Source organism: Auxenochlorella protothecoides (assembly GCF_000733215.1).
Source record: "Auxenochlorella protothecoides strain 0710 unplaced genomic scaffold scaffold69, whole genome shotgun sequence".
Classification (NCBI taxonomy): domain Eukaryota; kingdom Viridiplantae; phylum Chlorophyta; class Trebouxiophyceae; order Chlorellales; family Chlorellaceae; genus Auxenochlorella; species Auxenochlorella protothecoides.
The window spans coordinates 70,315-93,736 of record NW_011934426.1 but is presented as its reverse complement, the minus strand read 5'-3'; the positions used below and the strand labels follow the sequence as shown (position 1 = coordinate 93,736).

Below are 23,422 nucleotides of genomic sequence, written 5' to 3'. Positions count from 1 at the left end.
CGGAGGAGGGTCTGGGTGCTGAAGGTGCACAGCGGGGGAGCCCAGTGTCGTGCGATGGAGGGCAGGGAATGATGCAGAGTGCGGAGCCTGCTTGAGGGATTGCAGTGCTCCCCAGGTGTTTAACCCGTCCCAAAGGTGCTATTGAGTTTAAAAACATAGCGCAGGCACATGCCCCGGGCGGGCCAAATCCTCTCCCCATCCCACCCCCCACCCTCCAAATACCCGACCCGCCAGGTGGTCAACATCGAGGCTCCGGAAGCCTTTGTGGGGGCGCTGTGCCACTCTACCTGCCTGCCGCGCCTGGCCCTGCGTGCCGCGGCCCTGCGCGAAGCGCTGTGCTTCCTGGGGCATGCTGGGGAGGAGGGGCGGGAGGTGGTCACGCTGGCCGCCTTCCACCACCCCGAGGCCTTCTCGGCGGCCGAGGCGGCGGAGCTGCTGGCATTCGAGAGGGGAGCCGCGGTGCTGGAGATGCAGCAGCGGGAGAGGAGGATGCAGGCACTGTAGAGCAGCTGTGCATGGAAACAAGGCATGATCTGAGTAATTGCCGGCCTCGAGCTTTACAGCTAGTGAAGTCGATCCTTCGACACCAGGCCATCCGCTTCTTGAGTTTCCAGCGCCCAGTCAGGCACCCGACGTGTCATGGTCTCGCGGCGGCGCCCGGAATGCGCTGTCAGCCCGGTGTGATTCGCACCCCTCCTTCGTGCCCCTTCGATCGCGCCCCAGTGTGTAATTCGATGATCTGAAGCAATTTACAACCCCGAAGCAAGATCATGCAGCCTCTGCTTGCTATATATGTCAACGTCGTACGCAGTAAGAGGCCGTGGCGGTGGCGCACGTGCCCTCCGGCCCCAGGCCCGGCGCCGAGACCAGCAGACAGTTCGGAGTGCCCACCATGTTCGACCTTCCCATGGCCAGTGCTTCAAAGCAGTCGATCACGGCAACATCACCCACATTAAATGATACAAAGTCCCAGCAATACAGTCACGGCGTTAACGCAAAGTATTTGGATTCGAATGCCCTGCTGATCCGGGACCATGCGCGTCGCCGCACCCCTCCTCCTGCTCGCCCTGGTTTTCTGCCTCCCCTGCGACTTGGACGCCCGAGAGCTCCTGGACGCCTCCCCTTCCCCTCAGCCCTATCTGGGCATCAAGTGCGCGTATGGCTCCTTCGGGGAGATCGTGACGGTGGACGCCGCACCCACGGACCTGAAGTCCTATATCATCACCGCCACGGATGCGGCGGGCCGGGATTCCCTGGTGAAGACCCTGCCACAGCAGCTGTCCGGCGCCAACTACAGGCTGCAGCGCGTCATGAGCCTGCTGCCGACATTCACGGCCGACTTCACGAGACTTGGCCTGCAGCAGCTGTGCCAGAACGACAAGCTGAGGCCCCATCTGTCCGGCATCGAGGCCGACCAGCCAGTGTCTGCCATCTGAAGGTAGACAATGCCAGTCAGCCCCTTTTCATCCGGTACTCGAATGCAGGACTTATCGCTTCTGCCCTAAACCAGCGACTGCATGTGGCCTGTACCGCCTTTGACTGCCAGCTTTGTGTCTCATTTGCATGATGGGCTGTGCCTCGGAGGCAGCACGATTGGCATGCCTACTCCTTTCCCTCGTGCATCCGGGCCCTCCCCTCATACTCCCCTCATTCAATTTTGTGATACGTTTGATATGCACCCCTTGCACTGCTCGAGACCCCCCCTCCACCGCTGCTTGCTGTGATCGGTGCCCCAGGCCCAGGGTCATGGAAGGACAGGGAGGAGCGAGGTGGTCCTTACAGTGGGTCCAATGTACTGGCATTACTTGGAAAGGGAGCGCGCAAAGCGCTGGAGGTTGGCCACCGTCCGGCCGACTTGTTCAAACACGTTTGGACCCTCGGCGGGTGCCGCCCCAGCCTCCGAGTCTCCAGGCCCCGCGCTCGTCCGCATGTGCTCCTCCACTATGAGCATGAGGTCCTCGTAGGGCGGCTTGGACCCCAGCTCCCTGACCAGGCTGTATCGCCCGGGACTGGAAGCATCCTCCAAGAACACCTGGTAGTGTGGTGTGAGGAAGGGGGGTTGGGGGCCTGAGGCAAGGGGGATTCCCCTGGTCTGGAGGATGTGTCAAGAAGACCTTCCCTCCCCAACCCCAGACGCCACATGCTCAGAGTGAATCGCACACACTCCTTCAAATCCATCACGCTCCAGAAGGCTGCCAGCGGTCTGAGATCCAGAAACGACATTCTCGCATGACCCGACTCCCAACCCCCACGGAATCCACCCCCAACAGATTCCCGCCTACCTGCCACCTGCCCGGGTACATCTTGAAGAGGCTGCCCGTATCCCCGATGGGGCGCAGGTGGTAGGCGGTGGTGAACCCCGCCAGCAGCCCCTCGCGCATTCGCCGCACGTTCAACCCCACCCCCACGTCCCCGCTGGCCAGCCGCGGGTTGTACATGACCAGGGCCTGGTCGGGCCCCAGCCCCCGCGCCAGCCGCCCCACGGCCGACACGCCCTGCGGGTCCGGGCCCAGCAGCACGACCACGTCGTCGTCCGGGGACGCGGGGGCCCTGTCCCCCAGCGAGGCCAGGCTGACGCCGGGGGCGGTCCACTCGCCCTTCAGCATGGCGGCGACGCCGACGTCGGGGAAGACGACGCGGAAGGTCGCGTCGGGGCGCAGCGCACGCAGCGCGTCCAGGAACTGCTTGGCCAGGCGCCAGAAGCGGGCGCCGTCGCCCTGCTGGGAGTAGATGGGGCCGGACGCGGGGTCCCAGAACTCGCCCAGCAGGACCTCGACCTGCGGGGGAAAGGGGGGGAGGAAAGTGGGGGCACCGGGGTCGGGTCAGGTAGGAAAGGGAAGGTGACACAAAGCAAATGCCTCTTCCCTCCAGAACACACCGGATAAGCATGCAGGCTGTCGCTTCCCCCTTTCATGTACTGTCACATGCACGCACCCTCCCCCCTCACCATCGCCTTCTGAATGCCCTGATCCAAGGCCTGGGACGTGGCAGATGCTGCGGTGGCAAGCGCATCCTCCAGGGAGTCGGGAAGGACGTCGTCGTCCCGAGCGGCCTCGGGCACATAATACTCTACTTCGTCCTCGGCGTCATTGGACGGCGCCGATTCTGGTGCATCATCATACGAGGCCCCCAAGGGGGCTGGCCGACGGGGTCGTGGATCAGATGAGCCATATGGCGAGCGATGACTTGCTCTCCCACAAAGGGGTGGCTGCCATGGCCCCGGCCAGCTGTGCCGCGCCTTTGCAGCTCCGGGACTGGTGGGGGTGCTCACCCATGCAGCCGAAGCTATTGCGCGACATGCCATGGCCCGGCGTCGACTGCTGACGACGATAATGTTCTGGATTTAAGTTTAATATGCCCGATGGAGGGTTCCGGAGGTGCTGCATTCCCATGCCATGCCCTCTCCATGTCGGCAATCATTGAGCGCCACTGGCATGATCCGTCGCGACTTGCATGCAAGGGCGATCGCGACCAGTCTGAGGGCCTAACCGCACAGTCCCGTGAACCACTGATCACATCATCCTAGACAAAAGATACCTGATGCTTCAGTAGGATTAAAACTTCACGTCGGCTTGCGGCACGTGGGACCTAGGGGCGAATCCTGAACAACCCTCTCAAAGTAGAGTTGTCTGGTGGCCAGACACAGTCTCACGGTGCACGCATGTCGGCAGGATCACTGCTGAGCGCACAATACAACATCTCGCCATGCCATAAGGAGGGCCGCAGCTGGTGCTTGCGCAAAGGCGGCAGCAGCGGTGGCCGCCCCTCTCATGCACGACCTTGTGAGTGGTAGCGGGGCAGGCATCGGCTGGGTGGCAGGTGGGCGCTAGGTCGCGTCATGCAAAGCGCCTGGTGGGCACCCCACTCCCCCTGACAACCAGCCACCGCTGAAATTGACAGGGATTCGGATTCATGGTCCCTGGTCAGCAGCCACATGGCAGCAGTGGCCCAAACTGTCGTGCGCAGCGAAGGGTGCAACCCGGTGTCGGGCGACGGGGGGCAGCCGCGATGAAGGGTCAGCCCCCTGCCCCGCGCGCCACCTGAGCACCCTTGCCAGTCAGGACCTGCTCTTCCTCGTCTTGAAGATGGTGGGTGACGGGCGAGGAGAAGAGGTATGATGCCTGCTGTGGATGCTGTGAGGATCTTGCTGGCGCTCCGTTCTCCTGCTCATCATCCAGGGTCCCTGCCTCATGGTCTCCCCGTGCAAAGCACCCTGCTCTCACTCCAAACTCGCATCAGGACATTGCGCGGCAGCAGCGTCGGGCCCTCATAGAGGGCGCCGGCCCATCTCTGGCGCGCTTTCTCAAGCTGCTGAGGGAGCAGGAGGCGGAGGTGGACCAGGCCATCGAGAAGATCCAGGCCGCCAAGGCGGAGGCCTCTGCCGCAAGGCGGCCCCTCAGCCCTGGTGGGCTGGACCCCGCCCGTCGCCTGCGATTGACCCTGGATCTGGCCGAGGCCGCGCGAGCAGAGGAGTGGGTGCCGGGGCATGGGGTGGAGGGATGAACAGAAGGGGGCGAGGGCCCGGAATGGGTGAGGTTGGCGGCCTTTTGATTGGTGCTGTCTCTCCGTCATGATGTTCAGACGTGAGCCCTCAAACCAACGCACATGCTCACAAATCCTGCCAAATGAGCATCTCATGGACATGCTCTGACGCACCCTTCCCCCTCTCCGCCGCACCCGCCAGCTTCAAGGAGGCGGAGCGGCTGAAGGCCGAGCTGGCGGCGGCGGGCGGCGAGCGCGCGCCCCCGCCCCCCGCTTTCCACCTGGGTCAGCTGGTGTGCGAGCAGGGCCGGGGCTACACGGGCGTCGTGGCTGGCTGGGAGCAGGTTTGCGGCGAGGGCCCCGCCTGGCTGGCAGCCGCGGGCCACGACCGCGCAGGGGCCCCGGGGCCCTGGTACTTCCTGCTGGTGGAGGAGGTGGCGGGTCGGGGCCCCCGCTCCGGCCTGCCCCCTGTGGCCCTGGTGCCGGAGGGCGCCCTGGAGCCCGCGGGCGACCCCTCCCTTGTCCCCGGGGGCGCCCACCCCCTGCTCAGCCTGCTGTTCCTGGGGAAGGACGCAGAGGGCAACCACCTGCCCTGCCGCCAGCTGAGGCAGAGGTTTGGGGCGGAGAGGCGCGACGTGCACCCTCCAGGTGGGCCTTTGGCGGGGTGCCTATGTGAAGTCAGGCTGGACCGGAGGGGTAGTGGCTGGAGGGGAAGGGGGGAGAAATAGGGTCGTTGAGTCGGCGGCAAAGTCCGAAAGCATGATGCGGGCTCACCGCCCCACCCACTCCCTGCCGAACCCCTGCACAGGGTCGGACGACGAGGAAGGAGATGCAGATGGGGGCACGCGGTTGGAGGACGAGGAGGGCATCCCGCAGGACCCTGGCAACCGGCCCAGTGGGAGGAAGACGCTGCCCGGCATCGACATGTCCTCCCTGGATGACACCGGGGGTGACCTCTGACTTGTTTTTGCTGGCTGGTGATGTGATACATGCTCAGCCATGTCCTCATCAGACACGCAAGGCAGGGGATGACACACCAAGGGGAAGGGGGAGGAGGGGCCACTCGCTACGATGGGCTGTCTGCCACCCCTGGCCGTCAGCAACGGTAATGATTCACAGTCCCTCTAGTCTTGAGGCCGCAGCAATGCAGCCACCCGGGTGAGGCGGCGGGCGTCGAACTTGTGCACATGGCAGCCGCCGCCCTCTGCTCTCCGCCCTACCCCGCCTCATCGGCCGCGCTGCAGCTGGCGCTCCGCGTCCGTCAGGTCCTTGACGATGCGATCCAGCCGCTTCTTGGGCACAGGGGTGGAGAAGCCAAAGGAGTTTATGTGCCCGGCGATCGCGTTCACAGCGGAGTAGGTGTTGGCAAAGGACGGCCGCCCCTGCACACTCCCTTGTCTGCAGGGCCGGGGATCAGGAGTGATGGGGATGGAGTGGCTGTGGGGTGCGGATTCGATGGCTGTGGGGTGCGGATGCGATGGCAGTGGGGTGCGGATCTAATGGCTGTGGACTGCGGATTCAATGGCTGCGGTGTGTGTGGCTCCAGCACTCCTCATTATTTTGAGTACCTTGTCACCCCACCGCAGCTCCTTGGAGCTTGCACCCCGACCTTCCACCCCTAGAATCCAACCCAATCCACGCACCGTCGGTACTTGGCCACCCAGGCGGTGGACCGGTCCTTGATCTCCTTCAGCACATTCTCGCGGTCTGGCGCATCACGGGACAGCTGGGAGACGTTCAGGATGTCCTTGATCAGGCCCTCCTGTGCAGAGACGGGAGGTGTGGGTGGGTGGGTGGCCTGCCTGGAAGCTCCGACTTGGAGACAGACCCACCCCCGCCCAAGACCGGGCGGGGTGCATACCCACCTGCCCCTCTCCCAGAATCCGAGGCCATGCTGCCCACCGTGAGCTGCTGGTACTCGGTCTCTGCGGCGTTGCCCTCTCCGATGCCCAGGAAAGCCTTGGCTGCCATGGGCTGTCCCATCATGAGCAGGGACAGCACCCCAGCTCCGGCCGCTCTCCGGCTGATGGCGGGGGCGGACTGCTGAGCTTGCACAGACACAACACATTTCCTGGCTGGTGCGCGCGATGCGCATCTGTGCGTCGGGGAAGGGGAGTGGGGTTGGGGGGGGCACGGCGTCGAGGTGTGGTGCCCCATGCTTCAGCTGCGGGATAGCTCCCCACCGAGCCTGTTCACCTTGGAATGGAGGGTACGACCCTTGTGCTTGCCATCTGTGCCATTTTAAGATCCATCGTGGTGCAATGTGTCGCAGGAGTGTGGGCCAGTGGCTGCCATGACATGTCGTTGAGTGCCGGATCTTGTTATCATGCATCACTTTGCAGTACCGTCATACCCACGTGCCTCCATGCCCGCAGTTTCAAGTGCCTGACGAACAGCCCGTGGATGGGATCACAGTCGGGCGCAGGGCCTGTGGAGCATTCAACTCACACCTAACTTACGACTCAAACGACAAATCTGTCTCTGAGGCGCGCAGGTCTGCGGTGCTCTCGTTGTTGGCTCTGGACAGGCTATCAAATAGGAGGAGCCAGAGATGAGCTCGAGCAAGCAGGATCGTCAGTTCCGGGCGCTCCGGCAGCTGATGCCGTGGAATTGGGATGCGAGGTGAGTTAAGCCTGTCTTGGTCGAATACATGTAGTGCGTCTGGGTCCACTGTACGAAGACAAACTTCACAGGTGCCACCTGCCGGCTCAAGCACCCCACGACGTCCCTGCAGGTTGGAGGAGCACCCTCCCGGGGAGAAGTCTATGCACGACTTCCAAGATGTGCTGAGCTGCACATATGATCGATCCAGGCGTCGGCGCTCCGAGCCTCTCTCCACCCCTCCCCCCGCTCTGGTGGCCACTCCGAAGGCCAAGACCATGGGACGGGGTCAGTCTGGGAGTATGAAGAAGACGAGGTCTGCAGGAGTCAAAGTACCCCGTACAGAGACCAGGTGAGCCAACTTCTCAGCTGTGGTACTTGCTCCGAGACGCAAGCTCTGAGGCAAGCAGCAGGCAGTGCTGCTGCAGTCAGTCTCTTGAATGGCAGGCCTGGCACTCGCGGCTGTGAGCATGGTGCTTCACGCAAAACACACCCTCAATCTTCAACCCAATACCACAGATCTGGAGCACCTATCGATGAGCTCAAGGTTGATCCTGTGGAGCTCATCAGTGCCTCTCCTTTGACAAAACTGAAGTCTGCAACTGATGAGGACAGGGCTTCAGGTCAGGAAGCCGCTGATGGCCCCACAGAGGCACAGGAACTGAACGACATGCAGGGGCTGGAATCACCGGGAGGCGTGGTGCCAGGGCCTTTGCCGCCCAGGATGCACACCCCCGGCCTAGGGATCCATGCCACCCCCTGTGCTGATGCACAGAGGTGAGAAGAGGGAGAAGCTGGCCCCTGTGGCTTCTTGTATAACGCATGGTCCCAAGCAAGGTGGGCTCCCGAGTCTGCAGTTTGCGCTCGCCTCTCTCACGGCCAGCCCCTCACTCCAACATACAGCCCCTGGCAAGCGAAGGAAGGAGGGGAGCCAGCTCCTTGCAAGGACCAGGATCCATCGCCGCCCCAGGCAGGCGACACCTGCCCCGGGCCAGAGGCACCGGTGAGTGGCCCTCCACTCAGCACGCCCAAGTGCACAGCACAGGCCCCGATCGAGACCCTGGAGCCGAGCAGCAAGCCCGAGCTCCCGCCCGTCAACAGGGCGCAGCCCGCGCAGACCCCTGTCCCCGCATCGGCCTCGGGGATCCCCATTGCCGGGACCCCCCAGGCAGTGCCAACCCAAACCAGCACCGCGGCAAAAGGATCGGGCAGCGCTCTGCGGACTCCGGGGTCGGCCCCAGAGCAGCACACCGCGCCGCGTCAGCGCCACCTGGAGCCAGAGAGTGCGGCGGAGGCGGCGTGCCTGGTCCTCACCCCCCGCGGTGTGGTCAGTCCGGGCGTCGCGGATCCCGTCAGCTCAGAGCCGGCACGCGCCGGCCCATCCAGCGTCAGCACCGGCCCCCCCCTCGGCGCTGCTGGCAGCGCTGTCGTCCCTGCCAAAGACGCTGCGCAGCGTAGGCGCGGCGACCTCCGCCAGGGCGAACTCCCCGCCAGCTGGCTGCGGCGCCTCCCCCTGCCCTCCTCTGTTCAAAACCCCTCTGACGGCACCCCTTCCAGGAGGCTCGACTGCCAGGTGTGTTGGGATGGTCAGGCAGGGCAGCGAAGGCTCGACGAGAAGCCTGGGTCTCGCGTGTGCAGGCCAAGCGACTTTCCACAGCGATGGTCATGCGATGAGCTGTGCCAGCACCCCACCCTCGCTCTCGACCGCAGGACTCATCGTCGGGTGACGGGCGAGAGTACTGCGTCTGAGCCGCGTATGCCCGTGAGTATGGTGAGCGACCCAAGCGGTGCGCCATCGCCCGCCTTTTCGCATTCCGGGCATGTGCTTCATGGCTGGACCCTGTGCCCCTGCCATCGGTGGCGGTCATACCTTCTGCATCCCCCCCGCCCCCCCCCCGCCCCACTGCTCGGTGCAGGTTGGACAGAGTGCCGGAACACAAGCGGCATCGCCCCATGCGCACATGACCTCAGCCCTGCTGGATTCCAGCAAACGGGGGCGCTGGCCAGTCCAAGAGTGGAGCGCAGCCAAGCGCCAGGAGGTTGCGTGGCTCAGCAGCAGTCTACACGCACATGAGCGCCGGCTTCTCCAGGCACTTGCCCCACGCGTGGCGTGATGTCGGGGAACAAAGTTGGCAGCATGGGATTGCAATCTGCCCTGCGAGCTGTGATTGCACTCCATCCATCTTCCGACAAGCTCTTCTCCTGCTAAATCATCGGATTCGTCCCCCTACATCCAGAGCAAGGATAGAATGGTGGAATCCGGTATAGATTGCCGCGGTGTGTCCCTCGAGGGGTAGCTCCCATCGTTGTTAGCCGTCGTGGGTATGAACGTTCAAGTAATCCATTGGCAACCTCGCAACGACTACTCAAAGTGCTTTCGAGGTTGGGATATCTCCCCAAGATGACCATGCACGACGCCCAGGATTTGGCGAGAGCAGGTGTTTGAACCTCGCCGCGCGGGAATGCCTTGCTCGTGAAACGAAATGTAGCGCCCTTCCTCTCTTGCCTGCCCCACGGTGGTAACACCTCGGCAACCTGAACCTGGGGAGTCATGAAAGCGAATGGACTTCCCAGCCTTTGTACCTTTTCACCTGTAAAGTAGTTCCCATCCCGGCGTCCTCGCGCCCTGCTGCCCTCCGTCCTACATGGCCCTTCGAGCCAGCGGGCTGGTGGGCAACAAAACACTCCATGAAGTCTCCGGCTGTGTTTGCGACCTTTGTGGCAAAGTGGCCGACAGCGAGGTGTCCGAGGTCACCGCGCTGGACTGCTCGTACCAAAATTGCGATGCCATGTCCGCCATATACCATCAGGCGTGCCTGGAGAAATTCCTCAAAGCGCAGAAATGCGAACGGTGAGTCCTGCATGATGTGATCCCATTGCCGGGAGTCCGCAGAGAGTGCAAGTGTAGCCCACCTCCAGCCCCATCACACCCGCGAGGCAGGAATCGCAAGATCGGATTTCCCTGTCCGCGAGGGCATGGAAAGGCCACGGTGCATTCAGAACCGTGTCGCGGCAAGGTAGGCCCGCTCACGCGCCTGCATGTTGGCTGTTCCCGTCTTCGCGAGGCATTGCTGGCGTCATGTGTTCTGGTGCACCCCCACCACTCCTGGCCCCTCCTCAACTCTTGCCGTTCCCACACAGATCCTCAAGTCCCACCCAGTGTGTATACGGGGCGAGGCAAATAAAAAACGGAGACAGGTGAGCGTTTGTCGTGGAGGTAACAACCTGATCAGGAGGCTCGCCTGGTCGTGCGGCCGGCCATTTGACATGCACCCCAGTGTGCCTTGCATGGCATGCTTGGAGCTTGCCCGATTCCAACAAAAGGCAACCACCTCTGCTGGGTCCTACAGGAGCAACAGGACCAATTATTAAAGCAGCAGCAGGAGGCGGACAAGGGTGCTAGACGAGAAGCTGAAGCCACTAAAGCCAAGCCTAGGCCACCACCCAAGCCTCAAGAGTGCGTGGGCCTGTCACAGGGCTTCATGACATGCCAGTTGTACTGGAAATCTTGATGGTTTTCCATTGCTATCGGGACTGACTGGTGGCTGTTGCATTAGATGGCCAGTGCGCACCGGAAGCACATGGTCATGCCTTTTCAGGGTCACCGTGGCTGTCTGCTCACTAGGTTCCCTACCCCTTAGGCTTGGCGTGAGCACACCTTCGCTGTTGCCCATTTCATATCCCTCCGCTCGGCATCCTCACCACCCCCCCTTCCACACTCGGCATGCAGACCGGTGGCAGTTGCGCAGAAGAAGGCTCCTGCTACTGCAAAACCCTCGATCCTGTCCGAGGCCGAGGCCCTGGCGGAGCTGCGCAGGAAACTAAACCTAGAGCGGGGGGCCGGGGCAGGTGCCGGGGCGCCCGTCGCACCGCCTGTGCGCGCCGCGTCCCCCGCCCCGGTGCCTCTGCAGCGTAAGCGCAGCATGGTCCTGCTGGAGGAGTTCCTGGTGCTGAAGCCCGGCGGCCAGGCCGCCGGCGCCGCGGCCGGTTCCACCCGCGCCGCCTCCCCCGCCCCGCCCATGCCAAACGCCTGGGCGGCGCGCGCGGGCAGCCTGCCGCTTGCCGGCCTGGGGCTGAACGGCGGCGAGGGCCCGTCCGAGGCGGGGGCCGCCCGCTGCGCAGGGGTGGACAGCGACGACGCGGGCGCCCACCCGCTCTCCGCCGAGTTCCCCAGCATCGGCAGCGCAGGGGATGGCGCAACCCCGGTGCAGCCAAGGCGGCAACAGGGGCCCGACGCGACGCCGGCGCCAGTCGAGGCGCCGTTGGGCGTCTGGGCCCGGCGCCCGGCCGCGGTCCTGGCGGCCGAGCCCCTCCCCGCCCACGCCCGGCAAGTACCGGAGGCCGAGCAGCCTGGGGAGTGGGAGGAGCTGAGGCCGGACGAAGAGGGGGCCGACGGCCCTTGCTCCCTGGACGACTCCAGCCGCTCCCCCTTCCCGCTGTGCGCCCCAGTGCCCGGGGCGGGGTGGGTTGAGGACGGGGTGGCAGCAGGGGGCGGGGCGGCGGCGGAGGAGCGTGCGGCGGCGGAGGAGCGTGCGGCGGCGGAGGAGCGTGCGGCGCAGGCGCCGGTGCTGACGCGCGCGGCGCGCAAGAACGCGCGGCGCGCGGAGCGCAAGGCGGCGCTGCGGGCTGCGGAGGACGCCGGCACGCACCCCATGCTGTCCCAGCCCGGGTCGCCGGCGGGCAGCCTGTCCGAGGCGAGCGTGGGCGGGCTGGGGCGCCTGCTGCGCTCCGCCTCGGCGCAGGGCACGGAGGGGTCCAGCGGCGCGGGGTGCAGCCCCTGCCACGCCGGCGAGCCGGCCGCGCGCGCGGCGGGCCTGGCCGCCCGTGCGCTGCAGCTGCGGCTGGACGCGCTGGCCATGCTGGGGTTCGAGCCGGGGGAGTGCCTGCGTGCGGTCTGCGGCGGCGCGGGGCTGGACGCCGGCGCCGCGCTCCTCTCCTTGCTCGGCGGGCGCGGCGCCACGCCGCCTGCGCCCGGGCTCCTGGACCTGGACCTCGGCGAGGCCTGGGTCCGGCTGGCTGCCGCGGGCGCGGGCGCGGAGGGTGCGGGCGCGGAGGGTGCTGGGCGGGAGGGTGCAGGGGCGGAGGCGCGGCGCGGGGAGGCGCCCGATGCCCCGCCGCCCGCCCCTCGTGGGCTCCGGGGCGACCAGCGCTGGCCCTGCGCGGGGCTGTTTGCCGGCACGGGCGCGTCGCTCGTCGTGGACGATTGGGTGGCGGGGGACGGCGGCGCGGGGGGCTGGCGCGAGGCGCGGGGCGGACTGGCCCTCCTCCCGGCGCCCTGGGTGCTCGCGCCCCTGCGCCCCTTCCCCTCGTGCTAGGGGGCGCCGGGCGAGGCGCGGAAGAAAGGCGCAACGGGCCGTCCCCGGCGGCTTGCCACACGAATCCTCGGTGCCTGGCCTGGGTACCCCTGCTCCCACCTTGTTCCTGCTGCTCCCTCGTGAGACCCTGTGCAGCGCTGAAGCCCTGTGTAGCAGGCACGTTTCACGACAAGAGCAAAGGGAATGCAGTGGACACAGGGAGCATTATATCCTGCGGGCCCCGGCACCCTGGACCCCCGGGGGCTGCTCGGGGGACGTGCGAGCGCGGACTGGTACACATCCCTGCGAGGGCCGGGGTTGGTAGGAGGGAGGGGGAGGGGGGACCTCGTGGCGTGGCCTCGTGGGAGCGCAGTCTGGGGATGTCCCCGTCAGCTCTGGACAGGTTTCAAGCTGTCTCTCAGGTCGACTACAACTTCCCGCCCTTCTTCTGGAGATCGCTTAGGCCCTTGGTCATCTGTGAGGGAAGCAGATGTGCACGGGGTCACGCGGTGGGTTGCACCACGCCGACAGACCCGCGGGATTGTACATGCCATCCATCGCCTGCTCGCCAGCCTGCCCCGGAACCGCACCTCTTCCCGGAAAACCTTCATGAAATCGCCACCCTGGCCCGCTATCCGCTCCTTGTGTTCCGCAGTCTTCTTCGCCAGCTCCTCCACGGAGGCGCTGGACCGCACAGCGAACTTCTGGAACGTCCGGCTGCAAGGGGAGGGCGTAGGGTGCGGGGTGTCGGGGCACAGTCTTTACACAAGCTTGTAAGACGCTGTGGCGTAAAGTGATAGCGCTACCCCTCCAGTGTCACCTGTTGGCCAGAGTGTTGACCAGGACCTCATTCAGCCAGTAGTTCATGAGCCGCTGCAGGAACGCCATGGTCACAACCTGGGAAAGCGGGCCGGAGACCCTCTCACGAAGGATCTCTCAGTCTACGGAGCCGTTGGAAGGGCTGAGGAGTGTGGGTAGCAGGGATGAGCCGAGATAAAGATGCATGGGCTCGCGGGTCTGTGCGCACTTTGTCATTTCTAGGCGGACTCATGAATTATGCCGGAGTAGCGCGCGGGTGGACTCGAGAGATTCCAGGCGCCTCCTACCCTCATGGATGCCAGGTCACCGAGACACCCAAGACCATCACGCTCGGCCCTCGATGCTTACGGCACGCAGACATTGTCATCAAAGGATTCAAAGTGATTGGCCCTTATCCTGGCAAGATGTGAGATGTACATGATGCTGTGTCTGTTTGATACGGAACAATTGGTAATACCAGCACTCCCAACAATATGGAGGGAGGCTGAGACGCCCTCAAGCCATAACATTTTTATGGTGTGTATGAGGCTTTGGCCTCTCACATAATCAAGTATGCGCTGAACGCTGGCATCTGGACCCTGAGCTTCCGCCGATGGTGTCCGCAAGGGTGCTGTACATGACATAGTTGCTCATTCACCTAATGCACCCAGAAGTCTGCTCAAGTAATGAGCAAGCAACACTGCACAAAGTGGTCAGACCTCAAAAGGTCGCCCTGCATGTCAGTGTGACTCAACTGCCATGGCGGTGTCCAGCCACTGCCTGGCACTGCTGACGTCAGCGCGCACGTCTCGTATCCCTAGCAAACTTATAAACCCGAAACGGAACTCGCAAACAGGACTGTGTAGGAGCTTCACCTTCCCAAGCGTTCAAACTGGATAAAGTTTGTCCCAAATCTTATATCATACAATCATGGCTGCCCAGCGCCGTGTCGCTGCCCTCACTCGACACCTGGTGCGTTTCGGTTGCGGACCTCGGCAAGCATCCTGGCGGTGTGACGTCCAGGACCTTGGGGGTACCAGAACCATTTGCTATTTTAATCATAATTTGCATGTATGTGTCGGTCACGCCTGCCCTTACATTCACGTTATGTGTATAGGAGGGCGATGGGGAGGGAAGGACGCCTGTGGTCAGCGGGGCCCTGTGCCGGGCCTCCTCAGCGGACCCTGAGGTCGCGGCTGTCCTCTACAAGTTCATCACCCGCGACAACATGGAGCTGAGACAGAAGATCTTTGACTTCCTCAAGGTACGTGATTCTGCTTGTGGGTAGTATAGCGGGGGGGGTGGGAGGAGGGCAGGGGGGAGAGTGTCCTTTGGGTCCACTGGCGCATGCTCGTCACCGCCGACTCTGATTCCCCACGAAATATATAATGAACATGCCATGATTGCAACGCCTCAGCACGAGCACCCTCGTTGCGCATGCCAGCCTGCAGCGAGCTCCTGTTGTTGAGACCCCCAGCCACCCCCCCCCTCCAAACAAACTCGCAGGACCCCATCTACCAGCCGGAGCACTACCTGTCCATCGCCGACTTCCGGGCGCTGACGCGGGAGCGCTTTGCCCGCTTCGCCGCCGCCCACTTCTTCACCATCACCGACTACGTCGACAACCCGCGCCGCTTCCTGGCGGCGCTGGAGTGCCTGGCCTGGGCGGACTACAGCCTGGCCATCCTGTCGGGCGTGCACTACACCCTCTGCGGCGGCACCATCACCAAGCTGGGCAGCGCCGCGCAGGTGGCCGCCCACGTCCCCGCCATGGACGTCGGCCGCCTGCGCGGCTGCTTCGGCATGACCGAGCTGGGCCACGGCTCCGACGTGGCCGGCATCCGCACGCGGGCGAGCTACGACGCCGCCACCCGCGAGTTCGTGCTCACCACCCCTGACGACGACGCCAGCAAGTACTGGATCGGCGGCGCGGCGGGCACCGCCCACATCTGCGCCGTGTTTGCGCAGCTGGAGGTGGCGGGGAGGGAGGAGGGCGTGCACGTCTTCCTCGTGCCGCTGCGCGACGAGGCGGGGCGCCCCCACCCCGGGGTCCGCACCGCCGACTGCGGCGCCAAGATGGGCCTCAACGGCGTGGACAACGGCCAGATCTGGCTGGACGACGTGCGCGTTCCGCGCGAGGCCATGCTCAGCCGCCTGGCGACGGTGTCGCCCGAGGGTCGGTACTCCAGCGCGCTGCCCGACCGCGGCGCGCGCTTCGGCGCCACCGTGGGAGGCCTGACCATGGGCCGCGTGCTCATCGCCGGCGCGGCGGTCACCGCCAGCGCCATTGGCCTCACCGTGGCCATCAACTACGCGCACGCGCGCCCCCAGTTCGGCGACACGCTCATCGGCGACTACCTCACCCACCAGCGCCGGCTCTACCCCGCGCTGGCGGCCACCTACGCGCTGCACTTTGCGCTGGACCGCGTGAAGGCGCTGCTGGCGGCGCCCCCCACCCCAGCCCGCGCCAAGGCCATCCACGTCGCGTCCTCGGGGCTGAAGGCCGCCGCCTCCTGGGCCCGCATCCGGTGCCTGCAGGACTGCCGCGAGTGCTGCGGCGGGCAGGGCTTCGCCGCCGCCAACCGCATCGGCCCGCTGCTGAACGACATGAACGTGGACGCCACCTTCGAGGGCGACAACACCGTGCTCATGCAGCAGGTGGCCCGCGCGCTGCTGGGGCCCAGGGGCGCCGTGCGCGCCGAGCCGGCGGCGCCGACCCTCTCCGCCGACGCGCCGCGCTGGACGGACGAGGAGGTCGCTGCGGTGCTGGACTGGCGCGTGGAGGCGGGAACCGCCGCGCTGGAGCGCGCCATGGCCGAGGCCGGCCCCGGACCCGCCGGCGCGGCGGCCGGCTTCGCCGCCAGCCTGGACCGCGTCGTCGCGCTGGGCCGGGCCTGGGCCGATGTGGCCACCACCACGGCGCTGCGCGAGGAGGCGGCGGCCGCGCCGGCGGCGGCCGCGCCGCTGCTGCGCACGCTCAGCGCGCTGCACGCGCTGAGCTGCCTGGAGGGCGCCGCCGCCGAGCTGGCGCTGGGCGGGGTGCTGACGCGGGCGGGCGCCGAGTCGCTGCGCGGCCTGGTCAACGACCTGTGCCGCCGCCTGGGCGAGGACCGGGGGGCCGCGGCGCGCACGCTCTGCGCCGGCTTCGGCTGCCCGGACCACCTCATGTGGGCGCCCATCGCGCGCGACTGGACCACGGCCTTCAAGTACCCGGGGAAGGCTTGAAGGAGCGGGGGTGCGAAAGCAGTGCTTGGATCCTGGACTGGGCGCTGCGCATGCCCCTTCCATCTCATCAATAGCATGGACCTGCGGAGTTTTGAACCATGTTCCTAGAACCACACAGGGCGGCGGCGTAGCGATCCCCGCTGCCCCTTTTATTGTGTTCAAACCTCTGCCGCTGCTTGTAGTTAGCTCGCACTGCATCACTGCCTTGGACTCCATGTATAGCGTTCAAATTCAAGGTCAGTTCACTTTCCCCTTAGGGAGTGCAAGACGGGGAAGGGGCAGGGGTTGGGGCGTACATGGTCACCATGTGGCGAACCTCCCTCCGGTGAATCAGAGTCCCATCTCCGGACCGATCGGAGCAAGGCTGGCTGATCCCTGGCAGGCCGTGCAAGCAATCCTCGTCACTGGCGAATGAGATAGTGACCCAGAATTGATCACGTATCAGTCGCTGCCGAGGTCGTCGTGCACAGTGTGTGCCCCAGTACTCTAATTTTGCACCACATCCCGACACTGGGCCTAGGCCCCCGCAGCCCCTCATCCAATGGGTCAGGAGCAACCACGAGTGGGAGTCGGGGTCCTTCTGCATCGCGATGGCAGGATTCTCGTCGGGAAGAGGTGAGGAAAGGTGCCAGTTGGAGGCACCTAGCCAAGCGCGGCGCAGTGTGGATTGACCATGCCAAGAGCCTGAGTCACTGCTTTCCGGTCCCTTTATCGTCCTGCCCTTCATGCCTCCTGGTCCACAGGCTGGGCTCCACAGGCAGCGGCACATGGGCCTTGCCTGGGGGGAAGCTGGAGTACCAGGAGTCATTTGAGGCTTGTGCTGCGCGAGAGGTGAGCCCACTGAGCCCTCTGTAATGAGGGCTGGTGTAGCAGCTGATGGTGTTGCGTCCTGTATGTAGACAACCTGGTTTTTGGTGAAAAGTATCCTCCCATCCAGTTGCGCTCAATCCAAAACTTCCTGCCACACCGTCCAGTTGGAAGAGGAGACGGGCGTTGTTGCAACGAAGTTCACATTTGCATATGCTGTGAACAGCGTGCTCCGAGATGGAGGGGGTCACTGGGTGACGATATTTATGGAGGCCGACTGTCCCCAGGTGCGACAGAGGTTGTTTTGGCGTTGGCATTGCATAGGTGAACTTGGCAGGGAAACTGCTGTGGCGGGGAGTTGCTGAGTGGGTGTTTCTGGTGCCCTCTCTGCATGAATCCTGGTGCCACACAAGGCAGTCTTCAATGACCTCCTGCACCTGCAGGACTGCGAGCCTGCAAATCTGGAGCCAGACAAGTGCCAAGGCTGGGAATGGGTGCCTTTCAATGCAATTCCTCAGCCCATCTTTCACCCCCTGGCCTGCCTGCTGGACAGCCCTTTCCAGCTCAGGATACAGGGCATGTTCAGCGTGCACGGTGCCCTGAGCGCAACTCCAGTTCTTCCCTTGACAGCTTGCATCTCACTCAATGATACTGAATGACGAAGTCATGGCACAGCCATAACCGGCAGAACATGCATGGTTCTTGTCGCCATCTGACGCTTGTGATTGGGGCCGACGCACTTGGTGATCACAGCGTGCACCGCATGCACTGTTCGAACATCCGTGCTCCACCAACCAGAGCAGATGTCGACAGGAGTGTAGCGTCCAATCACTTCATGTCAACACAAGAAACTTATGTGCGCAATTGAGGAACCTGAAGTATACCTCGTATAGTAGGCGAAACATCGCCCCTGCCCGTCCCCTAGCTCCGCCATGGCTTCGGGGGAGGAGTCGCGGGCCACTCGCGTCTGGCTGCAGAAGCAATTTCGCACGAGTGGCCTGCAGCTGGATCCGGGAGCCCTTTCATACCTGGTGGACGCCGTGCAGGGGCTCCATGATCCTGAGGAGTACATCCACCGCATCATGGACGAGGCATCTGCCGGTAGGGTTCCCCACTCTGTCCGGCATGCATTCTGGGAGGGACTGCACCACGATTCAGGCTACCTCCTACTTGCTAACAATGTCAAGGAAGGTCCCAATCTGGCTACTGGGACGCCTGAATTGCCTCCCACTGCTGCCACTGGCTGCCTGCATGCCCCATGCTGCACACCCTCCCACTCCACACAGGGGCCCAGCGGCGCCTGACCCTGGAGTCCCTGGAGGGCCTCGTCCGCCGCCTGGACGGCGCCAGGGCCCAGACCAGCGGGACGCAGGTCATTCCTGCTTTCCAGACGCCCGTGCTGGAGTACGATCCCATCCGCAAACAGTTTCACGCCAGCCCCGCCCCGCCGCGCTTGTTTCCGGAGGCCAAGGTGCGTTGCAGTTGCGCCCCGCCCCTGGCGAGGCTGTTGTGCATGCGCGACAGGGCTGCCGCGGTGCGCCCTTGATGCTGGACCTGCTCGCCAGGTCGGCCGCCAGGGGCCTCCCCCCAGCCTTACCGTCGTGCATCATCACACCTCCCCAGTCCAAGATCGCGCTGTACGTGAACCGATACCACCTCGTGCATCAGCGCCTGAGACGCAACCGGCTGTTCAGGCCGACGCACTGGGCGGGTGTGGCGGGGGCCCAGGGCCAGGAGTGCGAGGTGGGCTGGTCGGAGCGGGTGGGGTCCAGACATGCTGGGGGGCAGCATGTGCTGGGGTGTGCACGCGCGGGCGTGCCAGCCCTTGGAGCTCCCGGCGCGAGCCAGGATCGCCGTGTTCTTCTCGAGCCTGCCCGGGCGCTCTGCATGGCCCCCCCTCCTCCTCCTTCCTCAACCCGACAGCTGACCGAGCTCAAGGCGCTCCTGGGGCTGGTGGGCCAGTCCAAGTATGTGCTGGGCTTCCTCAGCCAGCCACGGGAGGGGGAGTATGCGCTGGAGGACCTCTCCGCCCGCCTCCCCCTTGACATACAGGATGCAGAGCGCACGCCCGGGCTCTTCACGGGTGAGGGAGGGGTTTGGAGGGTTTGGCCAAATGTCTGCTCCTTACTGGCTGGCGGGCCAAAACCCCCTGACTCTTGGGACCCAGGAACCGGAGGCTCGTGAGAGTGCTCCGTGTTCTGAATCCCATGTTCCCTCCCGCTCCCTGCATTCCTGCTCTGAGGACCTCACCGACCGCCCATTTTGCCCGTCTCCTCGACCATGCAGAAAACTCGATCGTGGTGGCAGAGGGCCAGCTCCAGCCCAGCGGCCGCTTCAAGGCCGTGGCGCTGGGCACTGCCCCCCCCGGAGTCCAGGGCCGCCTCCATCGAGGCACTGCAGGCAAGGCTGTTGTGGGAGAAGGAGGAGAGGGGCTTGACACCGTGTGGGACGCTGCCTTCGAACCAGCACACTGCCCGACAAGCCTTTGCGCTCCTGCGCCCAGCCTCCAAACACCATCTCATCACCCCTTTGCAGGGCCTGGTCACCTTTGGTGGCAGCGAGCCGGATGCCAAGGAGGCCGCCGCCTGGGACGCCAGCCACCCTGACGATGCCACGCTCCTCCTCTCAGACGTGTGGCTGGACGATGCCTGCGCCATGGCGAATCTGGAGGCCCTGCTGGCGACGCTGGCCGAGGCAGACGCCTCGAGCCAGCCCCCGCCCAGCCTCATCGTCCTCTGCGGCGACTTCCTGTCCCCCGCAGGGCGCAGGGCGGTCGTGGGGGGAGGAGCTGCCAAGACAAGTGCCGCGGGGGGCGCCGGGGGCGGGCTGATGGGCGAGTGCCGGCGAGCGTTTGACGGCCTGGGCCGGCTGCTGGCCCAGTTTCCCGCGGTCCAGGTGGGTGGAGGGCCACGGAACGAGGGGATGGAGAGGAGGACTCAGAAAACATGGCAAGCTGGGAGCCACCGGGCTCGACACGCTCGCCCCCCAGCCGCCAAAACTCGGCAGTACCTCGCTCTAATTGCCTCCACAGAGCCTGCCCATGCATGACCCCCCCCCTTTCCCCCTTTACTGCAGGAAAAGTCCACCCTGGTCTTGGTCCCCGGGCCCGAGGATGTGGGGCTGGGGCGTGCCCTGCCACACCCCGGCCTGCCCCGAGCCGTGCTCCAGGGTCTGCTGTCAGCCGCCCCAAACACGATAGTGGGGAGCAACCCGTGCAGGTGGGGCGAGTGGAAGGTGGGGGGATGTTCGTGCAGCTGATCTTGGTGGCTGGCTCGTATCAGTAGCTCGTGGGTTATTTGTTCAGGGTCAGGCAGGAGGGTTCAGACTAGGGTGCGTGACCTGACCCTTGCGAGGGTTGCACGCATCGTGCCTCCCCCAGCAGCTGACCCTGGGAAGGCTTACGAGGAGCATGGCATCTCGTGCCGCCCTCGCATGCCCATCACCACCCCCGCCCGCAGGCTGAGGCATGGCAGCTGCGAGCTGGTGGTGCTGCGCTCGAACCTGCAGTGCCTGCTGCGGGGCACCGCAGTGGTACCCCCCATGCCCGGCAGTACCCCTTTCCAGCATGCCGTGGCCAGCGTGGCCCAGCAGAGCCATCTCTGCCCAGTGCCCCTGGAGGTGCAGGTGAGGAAATGAGGTGGGGGGGGTGCAGGTGGGTGGGGAGTGCGGCTGGCCATGCCGAGGTTGGGGACGGGAGGAGCTCCAGACATGCAGGCTGAACCGTCGGGAACACGGACACCTCCTGGAAAGGCCGGGCGCTGCTGGGATGATTCCTGCCATTCAGCCACCCCCCTCCTCTCGACCACGCGCCGCAGCCTATACACTGGGAGCACGACAGGGCCCTGTGGCTGTACCCGCTGCCACACGCGCTCTTCCTGGCAGACTCAGCCCCGGCGGGGCACCACGTCTACGATTCATGTGTCAGCCTGAACCCGGTGAGCATACCTTCCTGGGGGTGCTCGCTGGGCCTGGCCCTTCTTCTCCGCCTGCCCCCCGCAGGAGAGCCAGGCAGCAAGCTCACACTCACACGCCACTGCAGGGTTCGCTGGTGCAAGGGACCTACTGCTCCTTCAACCCCGTCACGCGCCTCGGCAAGGTCTGCTCCGTCCAGGGGAAGGGGGAGTGGCAGAGTCAGGAGGCTGCTGTTGAGATGGACTGATGCACCGCGCAGAAGAGTATGTTTTTTTCCGACACATTCTGTCAAATACATTCCTCCTTTCTAGTCGGACCAAGGTCGAAATTTGAACCTCCGGGTGGTTAGGTGCGGCAGGTACCAGCGCCATTCGAATTGCGGGCTTGCGCCCTGGGAGAACATGACGCGCAAAGTGGTCCAGCCTCCGGAAATCCAACTTCCACTCGTTTGTGCGGACTGCGTTGGGCATCTCCGCTGCGATTCCGACTCGGTGATGGGCGTGAGGGCGTGCAAGGATACCTCGCCTCGCACGCGGCCACCCCCGACATGTCATTGAAGAGCGCCGTCAGCGGCAGCTCGGCAGATGCCTCGTCATCGTCTCAACAGACCCAGGAGCGGATTCCTCAGCAGGCGGCAGCCAAGAGGCGGGCCATGCCTCCCGGCTTCCTAGGGAACTACATGCAGGCGCGGGCGAGCATGGCCAGCGTCGGACTCGGCCCGGCCGCGCCAGAGGGCCACGGCAGAGCCAGCTCCAGCGGCCCAGCCGGCTGCAGCACGAGGACCAGCGTCCTGGGCCCCTCCGCCGCTGGCCAGCGCGCCGCGCCCTTCGTCCCGGCCACAACGTTGCCATCCCTCTTTGCCCATCGTAAGCACTACCTGCGCGCCCAGCGCCGGGCCAACCCCGATCAGCAGCCCTACTGCCAACATCAAGGAAAGCCTGTTGGGTTCTTGTCCCTACCAGAAGACGTGTTGGTGAGTGGTACGGATGTGGCAGCTTGCTGGCCTCAGGGTGGGCCTCCATGAGCATGTTACTTCATGCTGGAGGAGCGGTGTTGTAGAGTACGACGAATGAAAGCATGCTGCCATGCTCTAGCACCTGCAGATGAAGCAGGCACAGGTATAGTACGTCACATGTGTTGGCATAACGATCTCATAACTTCTGAAGTCCAAGAATGCCCTCAGCACCCACACCTGCTCTCCCATGTTCCCTTACAGCTCAAGATCCTCTGCTTCCTCAAGCATGACGAGCTGCGCCCCCTCATGGCCGTCTGCACCCAGCTACGGAAGACGGTGCGATGGCGGGAGGGTTCATAAAGTGGATGAAGGCTTGCTGGATCACGGGTGTGGGGATGGAGCAATGAGCAACAGGCTGAAACTCGGCATGAGCGACCCGTCCATGTGTGCCATGCTGTGCTTGAGACTGGGAGGAAGATGCAATCCTCCCAATTCACAAAGACCCATGTGGCCCCACATACACCTGCCCCATGCGCAGTTCAAGGATGCCGTAGTGTTCCACTTCAACTTCACGACCCCATACCGGCCCAGCAACGAGGAGAGCCTCCCCGGCCAGCCCCGGCCCCCCGTCCGCACTCGCAAGCGTTCGGCCACGAACCTGGCAGTGGTGCTGGCGCGGTTGGGGAGGAACAACCGCCACCTTGCCCCAGGGTGAGTCGCCCACATTTTGACCTGGCCATGCATGTCTGAGACGGGTCTCAAGACCTGCACACCCACATCCCAGGGCCAGTCTCCAACCCCCCTTTCACCCCTGACCGATTCTAAATCCTCGCACTCGCAGGGCGCTGAACGTCTGTGGCCCACGCTCGACAGCCCCGCGAGCCCTGACCTTCCCGGACGCCGCGCCGCCTGGCGCCTAGCCGGACCCTTTTCTCGAGGACGCGCCATTGCCCTTCTCCTCCATTGTATTTTCCAACCGGCCCCCCCTCATTGCCCGAGCAGTGCCCTACCCCCGCGCCCATGCCTGAACAGAATTTGACAGCCATGATTACAACGTACCCTCGCGCCGGGACGGAGACACAAGGCGCCCAGTGAGGATTGAGACGGGCGGAGGGGTGACATCGGCTGCTGTACAATGTTTCCTGCCGGTATCGGTCTCGGCTCGCGGGCTGCGGCGGCGCTTGTTCCAGAGCCCGCAGCCCGCGAGGAGCAGGCGGGAGCCCGAGTTGGGCACATGGTGGATGGATGGATGGTTGGTGATGGAAAAATTCAAAGTTTAGGGGAGAGGCCGGGGCCCTGCTCGGAAGGGGAGGAGCGGCGCGCACGACCCCGCAGCAGAAGAACCCCC

General features: G+C 64.7%; 9 protein-coding genes across 9 annotated transcripts; 6 read left to right on the top strand and 3 right to left on the bottom strand.

The window, feature by feature from the left end:
* Positions 1 to 1,034: 1,034 nt before the first annotated feature.
* Positions 1,035 to 1,436, top strand: F751_5733 (hypothetical protein; the record flags this gene model as incomplete). The annotated part of the gene is made up of 1 exon (XM_011403222.1): positions 1,035 to 1,436. The coding sequence occupies one exon, from the start codon at positions 1,035 to 1,037 to the stop codon at positions 1,434 to 1,436; it is 402 nt and encodes a 133-aa protein (XP_011401524.1).
* Positions 1,437 to 1,801: 365 nt separating this feature from the next.
* On the bottom strand, positions 1,802 to 3,299 carry F751_5732 (hypothetical protein; the record flags this gene model as incomplete). Its single annotated transcript, XM_011403221.1, has 4 exons — positions 1,802 to 2,032; positions 2,283 to 2,777; positions 2,948 to 3,105; positions 3,272 to 3,299. The coding sequence occupies 4 exons, from the start codon at positions 3,297 to 3,299 to the stop codon at positions 1,802 to 1,804; spliced, it is 912 nt and encodes a 303-aa protein (XP_011401523.1).
* A 786-nt stretch (positions 3,300 to 4,085) lies between these two features.
* On the top strand, positions 4,086 to 5,442 carry F751_5731 (hypothetical protein; the record flags this gene model as incomplete). The annotated part of the gene is made up of 4 exons (XM_011403220.1): positions 4,086 to 4,112; positions 4,240 to 4,476; positions 4,773 to 5,130; positions 5,291 to 5,442. 4 exons carry the CDS (start codon positions 4,086 to 4,088, stop codon positions 5,440 to 5,442), a joined length of 774 nt encoding a protein of 257 aa, XP_011401522.1.
* Positions 5,443 to 5,708: 266 nt separating this feature from the next.
* F751_5730 (Photosystem II repair protein PSB27-H1, chloroplastic) lies at positions 5,709 to 6,453 on the bottom strand (the record flags this gene model as incomplete). Its single annotated transcript, XM_011403219.1, has 3 exons — positions 5,709 to 5,880; positions 6,126 to 6,244; positions 6,385 to 6,453. 3 exons carry the CDS (start codon positions 6,451 to 6,453, stop codon positions 5,709 to 5,711), a joined length of 360 nt encoding a protein of 119 aa, XP_011401521.1.
* Positions 6,454 to 12,804: 6,351 nt separating this feature from the next.
* F751_5729 (hypothetical protein) lies at positions 12,805 to 13,265 on the bottom strand (the record flags this gene model as incomplete). The annotated part of the gene is made up of 3 exons (XM_011403218.1): positions 12,805 to 12,852; positions 12,968 to 13,094; positions 13,198 to 13,265. 3 exons carry the CDS (start codon positions 13,263 to 13,265, stop codon positions 12,805 to 12,807), a joined length of 243 nt encoding a protein of 80 aa, XP_011401520.1.
* Positions 13,266 to 14,403: 1,138 nt separating this feature from the next.
* Positions 14,404 to 16,400, top strand: F751_5728 (hypothetical protein; the record flags this gene model as incomplete). Its single annotated transcript, XM_011403217.1, has 3 exons — positions 14,404 to 14,439; positions 14,682 to 15,938; positions 16,185 to 16,400. The coding sequence occupies 3 exons, from the start codon at positions 14,404 to 14,406 to the stop codon at positions 16,398 to 16,400; spliced, it is 1,509 nt and encodes a 502-aa protein (XP_011401519.1).
* A 538-nt stretch (positions 16,401 to 16,938) lies between these two features.
* Positions 16,939 to 17,770, top strand: F751_5727 (Nudix hydrolase 1; the record flags this gene model as incomplete). Its single annotated transcript, XM_011403216.1, has 4 exons — positions 16,939 to 17,015; positions 17,144 to 17,231; positions 17,375 to 17,494; positions 17,651 to 17,770. Coding segments are annotated over 4 exons (405 nt in total), but the record flags the coding sequence as incomplete, so codon positions are not given.
* A 369-nt stretch (positions 17,771 to 18,139) lies between these two features.
* F751_5726 (DNA polymerase epsilon subunit 2) lies at positions 18,140 to 21,366 on the top strand (the record flags this gene model as incomplete). Its single annotated transcript, XM_011403215.1, has 10 exons — positions 18,140 to 18,308; positions 18,494 to 18,678; positions 18,831 to 18,950; positions 19,131 to 19,290; positions 19,494 to 19,576; positions 19,743 to 19,982; positions 20,283 to 20,425; positions 20,666 to 20,831; positions 21,023 to 21,142; positions 21,247 to 21,366. 10 exons carry the CDS (start codon positions 18,140 to 18,142, stop codon positions 21,364 to 21,366), a joined length of 1,506 nt encoding a protein of 501 aa, XP_011401517.1.
* A 450-nt stretch (positions 21,367 to 21,816) lies between these two features.
* F751_5725 (hypothetical protein) lies at positions 21,817 to 22,994 on the top strand (the record flags this gene model as incomplete). The annotated part of the gene is made up of 4 exons (XM_011403214.1): positions 21,817 to 22,092; positions 22,336 to 22,410; positions 22,613 to 22,785; positions 22,916 to 22,994. 4 exons carry the CDS (start codon positions 21,817 to 21,819, stop codon positions 22,992 to 22,994), a joined length of 603 nt encoding a protein of 200 aa, XP_011401516.1.
* Positions 22,995 to 23,422: the final 428 nt, after the last annotated feature.